Consider the following 15,116-nt stretch of genomic DNA (forward strand, 5'->3'; position numbering starts at 1 on the left):
GAAAGAAAGAAAGAAAGAAAGAGAAACACACAGCATCATGTTATCCACAAAATCATTGTATCATCATTGTTTTGGAATTTTTATAAATTGCCTAGTTCTCTCAACCATGTACTGTGGACATATTTCCATTCAATTGATATAAACTAAATAATCATTTTTATGAGTAAATAATAGTCAATTATATAAAATAATCCTAGCTTAGTTAACTAAATCCTTATTAATAAATATTAAGGTATTGTGCCTTTATATGTAATATGAGCAATGATATATAATAAGCACCTCAGATCACTTGTGATTGTTTTTTGCACAAATAATCAATTATTCCTTTAGTACATTTTCTTGGAAGCAAAATTTGGGGGTCAAAAACTACACATATTTAAATTTAACCTCACACCCACAGTCTGTGAGAAAGGTCATTGCCAAACACTTTACCATCACTCAGACTTTTGAGTGACCTCTGATGTGATAGGATAAAATTTACATACCATATTAATTTTCATCTGAGTCTGGTTTTTAGTAAGGTTGAACGTCTTTTCATATTTTTTAGAAGCAACTGTATTTCTTTTTGGGAAGTTTCTGTTTCTGCCTTTGGCCATTTTTTTCTATTCCGTTGTTTGTTTTCTTAAAATGAATTGGAAGAACACTGTATAACAAGGATAGCATGCATTGTCTCATGTCTGTTGCCAATGGTTTCTCTTCCAGTTTCACATTTATCTTTTAGTTTTTAGATATACTCGCCATTCAGAAATTTTTATTCTGATTAATCAAATCTGCTCCATCTTCCACAGAAAAATTAGAAAACCGTTTACCCAATGTTTTTAAAGTTGACTAGTTTAATGATTCCATTTAAATTTCAACCCTTTGAGATTTATCTTTGTGTAGATTAAGACAGAGCTATGCTTCAGATTGTTTTCCAATGGCTGTGCACCTGTCTCAACCCCATCTTTTCCTCCAGGATAAGATGCTACCTTTGCTGTGCTTAAAGTCACTTACCCTGAGAGAGTTCTCGGCTCTCAGTTCTGTTTCATTGAGCTAACCGTCTATTCCCAGAGCACCCTCTTGAAAGCAGTGTCATTTTACATTATAAAAGAGCTAATCCACAAACAAAAGCAAACAAACAAAACAAAAGAGTGCCATTGTAGGGTGTATAATAAATTAATTTCCAAAAATTTTCCTCGTACAAATAATTTGCTGCTATTTACATTGTTTGAATGAATAGAAAACATGAAATTCTCATGGTCATTTCTTATGATGGACATCAACATCGCATGCTCCTGTAACAGGGGATCACCACATAACAATCTTACTTGAGCACAAATTGCAAATCTTAAATAAAGCATTATTAACAAAATACAGTAGAACATTAAAGAAATACCACACCTTACAAGGTGGGATTTATTCCAGAAGTGGGGGTTGTTTAACATTTGGAAATGTGTTTACAACATTCATCAGATGAATAGGTCAAAGGATCCTATTCTTTGAATAGATGCCCTAAAAGGCATCTCACTCATATTTTCTATTAAAATAATAAAATCCTGGGGTGCCTGGGTGGCTCAGTTGGTTAAGCGTCTGCCTTCGGCTCAGGTCATGATCGCAGGGTCTTGGGATCCAGCCCCCAGTCAGGCTCTCTGCTCGGCGGGAAGCCTGCTTCTCCCTCTCCCACTTCCCCTGCTTGTGTTCCCTCTCTTGCTGTGTCTCTCTCTGTCAAATAAGTAAATAAAATCTTTAAAAAAATAAATAAATAAATAAATAAAATAATAAAATCCTAGGACAATATATTTAGGACTTATTTGAAGAAAACATAAAAGCTGACTTCTCCATGCTGTCATTTTCTCTCTGTAAAGAGAATATTGGTATCTCCTACATACAGCAGTGTTGCCCCAAGGTGAAGCCAGGCAATGCATACAAAACTCTTAGAACAGTGCCTGGAATCAAGTAAATGAGCAGGAAATATTACCCATTATAATTAGTACTACTGAGGAACATCAAAGAAGACTTGATGTGGGTAGATAGAGGTGTTCTTGGAAAGAAAGACAACACTTCAGTCTAGGCATGGAATGAAATCTTGGCCCAATGAACATTTTTTTCTTTCAAATGTGCACAACTAGTTCAAAATTTTATTAGATGAGCAAAAATAGTGGTTAACCTAGAAATCTGAGAAGGGAAAGAAATGAAGTGGGACTATTTTTTAAATTGTTATTTTTTGATTTTAATTCCAGTATAGTTAAGATACAGTGTAGTATTAGTTTCAAGCATATGATATAGTGATTCAACAATTCTATACCTTACTCAGTGCTCATCAAGTTAAGTAAGTGTACTCTTGGGCGCCTGGGTGGCTCAGTGGGTTAAGCGTCTGACTTTGGCTCAGGTCTGATCCCAGGGTCCAGGGATCGAGTCCAGCATGAGGCTCCTTGCTCAGTGGAGAGCCTGCTTCTCCCTCTCCCCCCTGCTTGTTCTCTCTCTCACTATCTCTCTGTCTCAATAAATAAATAAAATCTTTAAAAACAAAGATAAGTGCACTCTTAATCCCCTTCATTTATTTCACCCATCCCCCCACCCACTCCCCTCTGTTAACCATCAGTTTGTTCTCTGTAGTTAAGAGTCTCTTTCTTGGTTTGCCTCTCTCTCTTTTTTCCCTTTTGCTTGTTTGTTTTGTTTCTTAAATTCCTCATGAGTGAAACCATGTAGTATTTGTTTTTCTCTGACTGACTTATTTCACTTAGCGTAATATTCTCTGGCTCCATCCATGTCATTGCAAATAGCAAGATTTCGTTCTTTTTGATGGCCAAATAATATACCTTTTGTATATATATACACCACACCTTCTTTATCCATTCATCAATCGATGGACACAGGCTGCTTCCATAGTTTGGCTATTGTAAATAATGTTGCAGTGAACAGAGGGGTGCATATATCCTTTTGAAGTGGGACTTAATTTATGGGTTATCCTTAATAAGTTTTAAAGCATTATAATAATCAGGGTTAGACTGAGATCATTCTCACTGAGTCTCTGGACACAATTATTTGAATCCACATTCTCTCCAAACTTGAAGTCTTTCTGCACCAGGACAAGTCAAGGAGTGGCCAGAGGGCCTCTACGGGAGAATATGGGGGGAGAGATGGCATCCAGCAGGCAGTCTCTGGCTAACCAGGCTGTGACTTGGAGAACATTTTCCTTTCTCATTGTCTCCTTGCTCTCCAGTGTTGGCGCATCCCTTACTCTAGATGTGTGGGGGGCTCCACATTCTCTTCCAAGGCTCTTTTGCATGGAGCCAAGGCTCACTTGGTGTTATAAGTAGAGAGCTCCTTCCTAGACACCGACCTCCTCTGCTCTTAGGCGGCTGAAAATCCATGTGGATTGGGGAAGATGAAAGAGGTCTCAGATGGACATACAAAGATGTGAATATACTTAATGCCACAGAACTATACAATAAAATGGTGACAATGAAAAAAAAGGTTAAAATGGTAAATTTTATCAGATTTAAAACAAAACCATGAGGAAAGGGGGGAGGGACGGTTGCACCCAGGGTCTAGGTCTCTAAACAGTGTATATTGTACTAGGTAGTCCAGTGTCACCCCCTGGGTATCAGGCTCTGCCTTGCCCTGTGCAGAAGCACTTCCTGTTTCTCCTTCACCCTGCCCCTGGGTGCCTAAATCCAGAAGTTAAAGTGGAAGATAGAAGAATAGATGTTCAGATTTTGCTGCAAGGTCTCCATTGATCTCTCCCTGGAACTGCCTGCCTGGGTGCTGACCTGCAGGACATTGTGCAATTGGGACAGAGCCCAGCCCCCACCCTTCCTCCTTCCTCTTCCGCTTTCCACTGGCTTCTTCCTCCCCTTTTGGACACATCTACTGATTTAAGTTGCCTGGAATCTTGCAAGTTGCCTGCTCAAGCCTCTTCCTAGTGTTTGGAACCTACTTTTCAATAAGCAGAGGTGGTCAGGAAACATCAGCTATAATCTGGGTGCTGATGGGTAGCATATGCTATGCTCAGAAGGAGGGGTTGGAAACTAGGAGGGGGCAGGAGGGTATGGGCCAAAGGACTGCTCTTGGGGGCAGAAGCATCCAGGCCATTGTTTCCTTAGGTAATATTCCAAGCACCAAAGGATCAAGGGGAACTCTTGTTCCAGGCCAGATCATGGAGCACAAATTAAAGGGAAGTAAAGAAAAAATGGACAAATAATCTGAACTAATTTTTTTTTTTTTTTAATTCAAAGCAGTTGATTCCTGTCCCTCACTCCCCACAACTTCCAGGCTACCTTCTGAGGACAATTCAATTACATTTAGAAAAACATTATTGAACAGGTTATTTAAAATTTTTCTGATGACTAAACACATTTTGCCTTCTGTATACAGGTGTGCATATCAGTTCCAGCTGTGGGGTTTTTATTTTCTTTTGTGTTTTGGCTTTTTAAGAGGGAATAAAGAGTGGGAAAGGAATCCTGCTTTCAGATTTAAATGTAAAGTTCTTAAAATACTTAAATTCTCAGGAGAATATTTAAAGGGAAAATAAATTTATTTTTATTTTTTTATTAACATAAAATGTATTATTTGTTTCAGGGGTACAGGTCTGTGATTCAACAGTCTTGCACAGTTCACAGCACTCACCACAGCACATACCCTCCCCAATGTCCATCACCCAGCCATCCCATCCCTCCCACCCCCACCACTCCAGCAACCCTCAGTTTGTTTCCTGAGATTAAGAGTCTCTTATGGTTTGTCTCCCTCTCTGGTTTCATCTTGTTTCATTTTTCCCTCCCTTCCCCTATGATCCTCTGTCTTGTCTCTCAAATTCCTCACATCAGCGAGATCATATGATACTTGTCTTAGGGAAAATAAATTCATAAGGTTAAAACTTGAAGAAATGAGAATAGGTGAGATTTGTGAAAACTACTCCTTTGAAGATGTGTGCCTAGTGAAGTTGGGAAAAGGCAATGTCCTAGGCATGGGTGAGGTCTTTGGAAGGTCATCTGAGAGAGGATGTTACGTAGATACCCAGTGGCTTCCCTCCGCTCTTGGCATAGCCTCCCAGCCTGCACATGGCATGGATCAGGGAGCCAGGCATAGTCTGGCAGAGACCAGATATGCAGCTGGACAGACTCTGCTAACCTGCAGTCCCATCTTCACTGTAATACTGAAAGTCACTTAACCTCTTGAAACCTCAGCCTCTTTACCTATGAAATGGAGATGGTAACTTTACTCATCTCCAAGGCTTGTCGTAAGGCTTAAATGGTGTAAACTAGCACAGTGACAGGTGCATAGTGAGTTCTCCAGACATGGACACCCCACCGCTATCATGACTGTTACATGGCAGCAGAAATCTGTCCACCTCTTACCTGCTTTGGAGGGAGGACATCTAGTCACAGTGGTTTTGCCACACATGGCTCCCTGCTATAGCTCTCTCTCACCCCTGTTTCTCCAAGATTGGCTCTTTCAAGGCCCAAGGGATGAAACTCAGATTTAATGCTTTCTGGTAACCACTGATTAAAAAGCAAACCAACTGGGGCGCCTGGGTGGCCCAATCAGTTAAGCGTCTGCCTTCTGCTCAGGTCATGATCCCAGGGTCCTGGATCGGGCTTCCTGCTCAGCAGGGAGTCTGCTTATCCCTCTCCGTCTGCCCTCCCCCCCACCACCACTCGTACTCTCTCTCTCTCAAATAAATAAATAAAATCTAAAAACAAACAAACAAACAAAAACAAAGAACAACAACCAAAATCCAAACTTCCCATGTTCCTATCACAATTACCATGGAACCTTCAGTTAAGCATTGGTCTTCGACAACACAAAGCATCTTTGTGCCTTATGGCCTAATGCCTGTGGCCAGCTCTTCTGATTTTGTAAAAAACACTCCCTTACTTACCTGAAGGAGTCTAGGCTGATACACAGGTTTCAGTGCATTTCTAGCACAGCACATATACTTCTATTCTCTGCCCTCCTTGGGGCAGGGAAAGTCAGACTGGCAAATGTAAGATCTGGAACCTCAAGAAGGACTATCTTTCACTCTGAGTTCTTGCCATCCAGATATGGAGTCTTCTCTCTGATCCTAAGTCGTATTCTTTCCTCCTCTTGTCATATTTCCCTAGGTAATGACAGCAGCGATTCAGAACTCCTGTCCCTCATGTTCAAAGCACATCCTCGAACAGGGACACTCCAACAAAGACAGCTGACACAAGAGCTAATCCCAATGAAGAGCTTACCCAGAGGAGGGAAGCCATGCCACTTCGGGTATCCAAGAAACACAAACCAAGAAGAGCACGTTGGCGCAGGCAGAAGGGAGGCACTACGGCCCAAACCACTGTTCCATGCAGTAGATGAGGAGTTTGAATCTGGAGAGGAGAGTGAGGAGGAGGCCTCAGCAAGTGGGTCCCGATGGTCAGCGGAGCACAGACCCAGCAGGCAACACCACAGGTCTCACAGTCCTTTGCTCCAAAGAAAATAGTTTCATCATCCACACGATTGTCTCCATGTATTTCAAGAGTCCCTTTTCTTATTGTTGTGGAACAAAGATTTTCAGAGTTACAAAGACAGCTACTGAGTCTATTTTTCAGAAGCTATTAGACATGCATCTATTAGAGGAAGGGAGATATTTTTTTGGAGAACAACTTGGAACAAATTTGCAGGCTCTGCTACATTCTTGGTTGGTGTACTCTGTAGATGAATTCCCTGTGAGTGATAAATGTTAATCATCGCAGGAGTTATTACTAAAATTCCTAAGAGTTTGTGATCCATGAAATTTATTGAGATACAAGCATGATTGGTCAGTGATTCACCTTGACTATATGCTTGTGCAGCTTATAATCAAATTAGAACTGGGAAGGGCCTGGGAAATCATCTGGCCCAATCCTCTGTGTTTTCAAATAAGGACGCCTTGCCCAAGGTCACGTGGTGAGTTGTTGCTTTCACAAGCTGGCTGTCCTCTCTCCCAAGAGAATGCATCCAATTTTCATTTTGATATGTACTATGTGATAATTATACTTTTGGGGAAAGGTAAAATTTGCCATAACATGGCTATATTTAATCAGTAGCAATAATAAATGGATGTGATATATACTAGAGAATTAATCTGTGGAACAATGGGCTCATAGTCTATTTTATAATTGGAATATTTATTTTAAAAATAAAATAGACATAAACAGACTTTAATAGCAATGACACGAACAACAGGTATTTATTACATGTGCAGTTGTAGGCTGTGATACTGTGCCCTAGGGTTGGAAACTATTTCCCAATTTAATTTTCCATCCTCATCACCCCCAGACTTGACCTTGAACCTCACACTCTAGCTCACCAACTTTGCTAGATGACTTTATCTTTCCTCCCTCCTTGCCCTCTCTTCCTTTTCTCACTCTTCTGGCCACTTGTAGATGAACACATATTTATTAAGTGCTATTTATTGTGCCAAATGGCTGATCTATAATAAACAACCATATTATCCTTTATCATTGCTATTTTTGACATCTCTAACCATCCCCAACTGATTTAATCCTGTACATCTTTAAAGGATGCTCTCTGATGCATCCAGGTCCCTAGACCTGCCTTGATCCCCTTACTCAGAAGCAATGAGGTGATCCGCTTCCTCCTGGGTGCCCCCACAATGCACTGGGTGTGTTACAGAACTTATCTGGGAATTACACTGACACATGTTGTGTGTGTATCTGCCACGAGCTGAAGGACAGAGAGGATAGTCTGTTCATTTTAAATTTTATCCACTCATCAATTGTGTGTGTGTGTTTTTTTTTAATCTTTTGGCTTCACTCTTTTTCTATTTTTTTAACTTTTATCCATTTTTTGTCTTAGTTATTACAGTGCCCTTGTACGTGGTAGATTATCTATAAATGTTGGGGCAACAGTGGCCTTTTTTTTTTTTTTTTTTGCTTCTGAATCTGAAATATAAGGTTGCTTCTAGGTTGTCTAAATATTTTAAATTATATACTACCAAATAATAGTAGTCAGCCCAAAGAGATAGAAGTATATATAAAACCCAGGCATCTCTGAGTTTGGGGGTTTTTTTCTTCTTTATTATTGTTTAAACAAACAAGCAGTCAAAGCAACAGAAGAAACTTTATGCCAGGGAGTCAGTGAGTCATTATCTTCAAACTGTAGATGAGGATACAGAGAGTGGAGGCATCAGAAATCCCCTTTCCAACGCCATATGCAAAGCCGATTCTTGAGAGGTAGAGAACGCTGAGTTCCTTGCTGGATTCTCCACATAACAGAAATCCAAACTGTGAAGACCCCTTCCCAGTTGCCAGCAAAGTCTAAGAACTAGTGGAATTTATCTAATTCTTCTGTTTTCTCTGAGAGAATTTATCTAATTCTTCTGTTTTCCCTTTGAGAAGGGGATGGTGGGATTTAGTGAATAGATGGGAACGCTCCCCTTTTATTGGTAGAAACCATAAGGGAGTCATTGGCCTGGAGGCCGTTTATTCATCTAGACACTGTCTGACCCTGGCTGCCTGGGACAGGAAAGTGGCCCTGGAGTTCTTTCCTGGAAAGTTGAGGGCCCTTGTGGTCCTAGTAGCTCTGGTAGACTTGGCGAGCTCGTGGTGGAAATGGCCTCTTTACTCAGTCATCCAGGATTGTTTCCAAATGCAGTTTGATCTGATCTTCATTCCAGTGGCGACAGCCCACTCTGGGGATTGGTTGAGGGTGTGATCGGTACCCCAAGAATGCTCTTGGGTTTGGGTTTCATATCATGAGTTTTTCCAACAGGCACCAAGCAGTGTAGCAGAGAAAGTTCCCTCTTGAGTGTTGAGACAGTTCTGCTTCTTGTTCCCTACAAAGCTCGGGGAGGGGTTGGAATCCCATGAGGGTGTTCTCCTGGGCCCGGCTACTGGTCCACTGAGCATCACACCTTCTCCACCAGAGCAGAATTTGCCCTTTTATCTTCAACCTCGAAAAAGCAAACAACAACCCACAGAATCCTATTTTCCCTCCATAAGTTGTTTGTTTGTTTGTTTGTTTTTACTTTCTCAAAACTGTTCCTATTTTTAACCTCAGTGGACTTAGGTTTTAGTAAAATCTGAAATTGGGTAAAGTAGCATTTCCTTTTATTTATCGTATACAGCAGCTTTCTACCTTAAAGGTTTCCCACATGTTTGCTGGTGTTTGGGATGTGGTAAATATTTGTACTCACCCTGGCCAAACCTGACGTGATGCTATGGGACCTCCCCTGTCTTTCATCATCCTGCTAAAAGAGAAACATTGGCTGTAGAAAAGAGTCTGCTATGACAAGGTGGGGCATGGCATTCTGGACACTCTGTTGTGCTTCCCTCATGCTTTTTTCTCTCTCGTGAAGGCCAGATACTTCTGTGCTTCTCTTCTGAGAAAAAGTTAAAGGGTCATGGGAAGTAGAGCTAGAATTGCCACTTGAATTCAGTGATAGAATTACCATGCCTAGGTAGAAGAGGTGACTACTACTGCTCAGGTCTTTAGCCTACATCGTTGATTTCAGCCTGCAGGGAAGCTCCTAGAACACTTCCTCGCCTATTCAGATGTCTGCCACTCAGATCATTTAGATTTTTATAGCTAGTTTAGAGCTTAGGCTCTGAGGTCAGGCCATTTTTAGCTGTGGGACTTTGGGCAACCTAGTTATCTTCCCCAAGCTGAAATTTACTGATTGGTAAAATAAGGTAGTTATTTTACCTACCCCATCGATAAGGATTAAATAAGGTAATATTTATAAAAGTCTCAGCTTAGTGCTTGTTTTACAGTAAGAGCAAAAATGTATGTACTCATGACAGAGGACATACATTAATTTAATGACATGAAGAAGTATAAATAACAAACATCTGAGACTTTTCTGAGAGGCCGTTTGAATGACATAATAGAGGATACTTGGGGCTATCCATTAATCCATAGTAAAACCAGAGATCAGGTCTGGATATGGATTCATGTTTTTCCAGCAAAGCTTATTTAATTTTTTTGTCATTACTTCAAAATCATTGTATTTTCTTGTTTGGGGGGAATGGTCACCATGGTGTCCAATCCTAAGCATGGTTTATTCTCAAAGAGACAATGAATTTAGAAGGCCGACCTCTGCCTATCATGACAGGAGCCCAGTGAAGAAAGGGAAAATTTCTCTGTTCTGGAGAAATATTCAATGGGGTTTAATTCCTCAGCTTGGAGTCTTTTTTGTAAGAGTGCTTCCCTCTGAAAGAGTGATTATTTTTAACTTATAAATATTAACTAGTGAAATAAGCGTTTAAGGACTTTCAGTGTGGAAAAAAGTAGTTTTTACTGTGTTTCATAACTTTCTAAAATTAGGGAAAATTGTTTTTTTTTTAATAAATAAAGTCAGTGTATGTGTTGGTGTTGTCTAGGGTTTTTGCAAATATATTTTATCCACAAGTAGTACAGGTGGTTTCTTGTAGCCTTAATTTTATTTTTTTCCTGACTAAACTCTGTCAAGTATCTTATTTCTAACTCCTCCTGAGAAAACCCAGCAGCGCAGACAGAAAGCTTCCTTTTAGGACATCAGTCACTGCTAATTGTTAATTGGGCCATAAGCCTCAGGGAATAAAAGAGATGCCTGCATCAGTGCTAGTCACTCCCGTAATTAGCAAGTGATATGTTGTTTCATCTGTGCACAATATTTGATTTAATAAATTCTTTTTCTTCCTGAGACTCTAACAAGCTTCCAAGCCAAGGGTGCTCAAAGTGAGTATGACAGGTCAGAAATCAAAATTTCCATTGCCTAGCCTTCTTCAAGTTAGGGCTTATTCAACAGAGTAATTGGAGCCATGTTGTAAACTGAACCATGATGGTCACTACTCTGTTTCCAGACACAGTGATACAGATCTTGAATCAAAATGGTCCTAAAATCAAGGTATACACTCCGTGTCCTAAGAGATCAGTCTTGAATAAAACAGTAATAACGGCCAACATTTATAGAGTGCTTACTGTATGCCAGGCACTATTCACAATGTTTTACCATACATAGATGTGGTGTCCCCCCATCTTAAAGAGTATAGCTGGTCTCCCCGCTTCCAACAAAGATCTTGGAAACCAGGTCTATTGGGTTGGTAACCATTGACCTAAACTTTCTCCCTGAGGAGAATTGAGAATTTAATTTTTTATCACTTGGGAAAGATCCAATGGGAAGAAACAGAGGGACCCCATCCTACAAAAAAGGAACTTGTCTTTAAAATGGACAAATAAATACAGTGGAAGGTGATGTGATTTTGAAAATCTGGTTTTTTACAAACAGAGGGTGGAGAGGGGTTGGGAGAATGACTGACTACTGAAGTATTCATATAATATTTAAAGAGGTACATATATTCCTGGTAAGCACTGTACCATTAATCAGAAACATAGCACATGCTTGGCTTTTCACTAAGAACTTTTCATACACATTTTTAAAAATTAAATTATCATAACAATCTCATGAAGTTGGTATTATGATTATTATCCCCATTTTACAGATGAAGAAACTGAGTCTCAGAAAAGCTTTCACCAAGGACACACAGTCGGTCCAAGTGTTCATCAAAGGCACACAAATGGCCGTGTATTTACATTTAGTGCTGTCTGACTCTAAAGCCACTAATTCTATCCACTGGGCTACAGCAACACCTTCATAGATGTTGTAAAGAATACACTGACTGAGTCACCTAAAAAATGAATTCACTGTCTACCACCATCATTTGAATTCTTGAGATCACTTCACTACATCAAGTCATGGTTCTTGTCTTGTTTATAAACTGCTGCCACAACCACAAGTTTCCTTTCTCTTTGGCTTGATGTTCATGTGCTAAATGAAGCTAACAGTGCCTGTGGCCAAATCATTGCTTCCGGAGTCTATGTCTTGGAATAAGTGTAGTGAACCGAGAACATGAATTATCCTTTAACTGGTTTTTATAATTTGAATATTCTTATTCCTATTGGAGTTTATCTTTGAACTACCAAAAATACTAGAAATAAAGCCAGAAATTTTCAAAATAAGGGGTCACCTGGCACTGTGGCCCTGGACCAGTGGAAAAGGAAGGAAGGCCCCACGGTGTGTTTCATTTATTTTGCTTCCTTACAGGAATTTTTCTGGGTAACTAAGAGCGAGTGAAACTAGGACTCTGGGTTTCGTTGGAGTACTGTTTCACTGGTGAAGGCTGCCCTTGTTTTGAGTTTGTGCTTGTCCTGGACCTGTTTCAGGAGGCAGCCCTATTATCTAACTATGCCATCTTTCAAAGGGGTTGTGTGTATGGGCAGGGGGAATGTTCCAGAGTTCTAAATGCAGAAGTTAACAAAACAATCAGAAAGAGAAAAAGAGGATAAATGTTCTGTCCTCCAAAAAGGAGATACTCTTAAAACAAGAGGACAAAGGACAGGTCCTCACCCAGGGATACGCCCACGGGAAAGGCACACAGAGCTGTGCAGTCCAAACCAGCAGTCTTAAGAGCATGGGGTTTAGCAAACAATGGTTGCTGTACTCCACCCACACCCTGGAGCTGAATTTCAAGTTCTGAATTTAGACAATACAGCTGGAATTTCTGCAGTTTCATTCCCTGACACATGGAGCTTCGGGCAGCTCTCGTTAAAAATATCTGGACAAATATTGCAAGAATGAAAACGAATATTTGAAAAGTGAAATATGTCCGTGGTGAGTTGGAGTAAATTCTTGCAGGCAGGATGAAATAAAATAGCTTTTGAAGAGTCCCTCCAAGCAGGTTAGTAGTTTTATAATGGCTTGAGGATGTAGGATGAGTTTGTTGGAGGGAAAAAAGATAGAATTTTGATTATATCCTTGCTTTCAGGGTAGACTCAGGAAACCTTCATACACAGAAGATAACTTTACATTTGATAAATTATTTGCAAGCCTTGGTGCACCACACTGTTCCCTTCTTGACATTTCCTTGGGAAATGTTGCTGCATTAATGTGTTCCTAATTGGTAAGTGGTAAGAACTAAATATCCTAGAGCAGTGTGGTCAAATGTTGGTTTAACACTGCAGAGTCAGTTCTTCCAGAGCTTCTGAAGACTCTCCAGGATTACACTGAGAGGATTCACCTGGCAGTAGACTCTTTCCCACTGGGCATTACCAACTTCCTGGGGGTGACCTGACAGCCACATCCTCCAACAGAGCAACATAGAATTTGGAATTTGAAGGTCTGGGTTGGAGTACTAGCTCCATCGTTCAGTGCTTGGGTGATGCCCATTAAGCCCTTTAACCTCTCCAGTGAGTTCCATATCACTAAATCGAGAGTGACAGCATCTACTCTACCTACCTCATGAAGGGGGTGTGACTCTGGAATGAGGTCAAGTGTTCAGCGAACTCTGAAGTATGGAGCCCTGCAACCGTCTAGAGCAAGCTGAAAATTTGAGGGGCTGTGAAAAGGCTTAAGGAGGAAATCTAAGACAGTGGTTAAGAGCTGGAGTACAGGAGTAAAATGGACCTGAATCTGAATCCTTTTCTGTGGCTTTGTAAAACTTTTCTTGGGCAACATTTACCATCTTCAAGCTGTTAGCGGAGGGTCTGATATAGTTAGTGTGTGATAAATTTTACCTAGTACCCTACTGAAGGAGTTGGCATAGTTTTGTGGTGAAAGATGTGGCCCTGGAGTCAGATCACCTAGATCCTGTGAAAGGGCAAGTCTTTTTTTAAGAGGTAACATCATGACTCCCCAAAATAAAATGCACACTTGTAAAGATGATATTTAACTTATTAATTAATGAGGGAACCAATGTCTCAAAGGAGAATTCCAAATACCACACATTTAAGAGGCAGTCAGGAATGCTAAAATGAAATCATGAATAGAAATGGAAACAAGCCGGGCGCCTGGGTGGCTCAGTCATTAAGTGTCTGCCTTCCTCTCAGGTCATAATCCCAGGGTCCTGGGATGGAGCCCCACATAGGGCTCCCTGCTCCACAGGAAGCCTGCTTCTCCCTCTCCCACTCCCCCTGCTTGTGTTCCCTCTCTTGCTGTCTCTCTCCCTCTGTCAAATAAATAAATAAAATCTTAAAAAAAAAAAAAAAGAAATGAAACAAAGTTTTTAACATGGTGGGAAGAGAAATCAGTTGTCTCTTCACCTGATAGAATCCATTTGCACGTCTACAGACAATTGATTGCAACGTTATCAGTTTTCTACAACTTACAGAATTGAAATTAGCTGAGAGACAACAAAATAATTCAAAGACAACAAAAGCCTAAAACCATAGTGCTTGGAGCAAGTTAATCTAGAAAATGAGAGAAAAGGACATTTTTTTTTATTTTGCACCTTAATATTGTGAACTTAAATTCCCATGCTAAAAACTCATGGGAAATAGTACAACACAGAAGAGAGAGCTCACTCTCTCTAAATAAGTAAATAAATCTTAAAAAAAAAAACCTCTTACCCATGAATTATCTCTATGTTTGTTTTTAAGCTACTCCCAACTTTTGCAAAACTCTCTTAAAATTACAAAGTTTTCTCCTATTTCATTATTCAGACTGTTCATTTGATTTGATATGTTGGAAAAAACATTGATTTAGGGGTGTGATTAACGTGGTATCAAGTTATAGCCATGTAACATTCAAATTGTGGGAACTTAGACAAGCGACTATAACTCTTTGAAATTTGTTTATTGATATACAAAATGGGAACAATAATATTACCACTGATGTGAGAAATAAATAAAATAATGTGTGTAAAACCCCAGGCAAAGCACCTAGCAGGCCCTAATAAAAAAAATAAATAAATAACTACCCTTATCCTAGGTTTTTCCAGGAAAAGTGTATGTGTTGTTATTTCATATGTACACCATGATTTGGTATTATTAATTTTTTTTTCCTTTAAATAATAGTGTTCCAGATCACTTTGGAGAAAAGTACTAGATTTGGGGGAAGATATTAATGAAGACCCAAGTAAAGTGAGAGGACAGATAGGAAGATTCAACATAATAAATATAGTAATTCTCCCTGAATGTATCTATATATTTAATAAAATTTAAATAAAAACTTAAGCATGTTCAATATGGAACTTATCAAGATTTAAAATTTTTAAATTTAAAAGATTTGAAAATTTATATGAAAGTGCAAAGTCTCAAGATAGACAAGACACAAGAAGAGGAGGAGGAAGAAGAAGGAGAAGAAGGAAGAAGGAAGAAGAAGAAGAAGAAGAAGAAGAAGAAGAAGAAGAAGAAGAAGA

General features: G+C 39.8%; 2 protein-coding genes across 2 annotated transcripts in view; one reads left to right on the forward strand and one right to left on the reverse strand.

The window, feature by feature from the left end:
- SLC9A4 (solute carrier family 9 member A4) overlaps positions 1-6,439 on the forward strand; it is a 65,255-nt gene extending 58,816 nt beyond the window's left edge. The window contains exon 12 of the mRNA XM_025868770.2: positions 6,084-6,439. Within this exon, the coding sequence (XP_025724555.1) occupies positions 6,084-6,439 (356 nt within the window). The remainder of the gene's footprint in view (positions 1-6,083) is intronic.
- Positions 1-15,116, reverse strand: part of LOC112821706 (large ribosomal subunit protein eL19-like) — a 475,653-nt gene that overhangs the window by 271,074 nt on the left and 189,463 nt on the right. The window lies entirely within an intron of this gene.

Source organism: Callorhinus ursinus, unplaced genomic scaffold, assembly GCF_003265705.2.
Source record: "Callorhinus ursinus isolate GAN/ISIS: 27379988/994484 unplaced genomic scaffold, GSC_fseal_2.0 scaffold10, whole genome shotgun sequence".
In the NCBI taxonomy this organism is placed as follows: domain Eukaryota; kingdom Metazoa; phylum Chordata; class Mammalia; order Carnivora; family Otariidae; genus Callorhinus; species Callorhinus ursinus.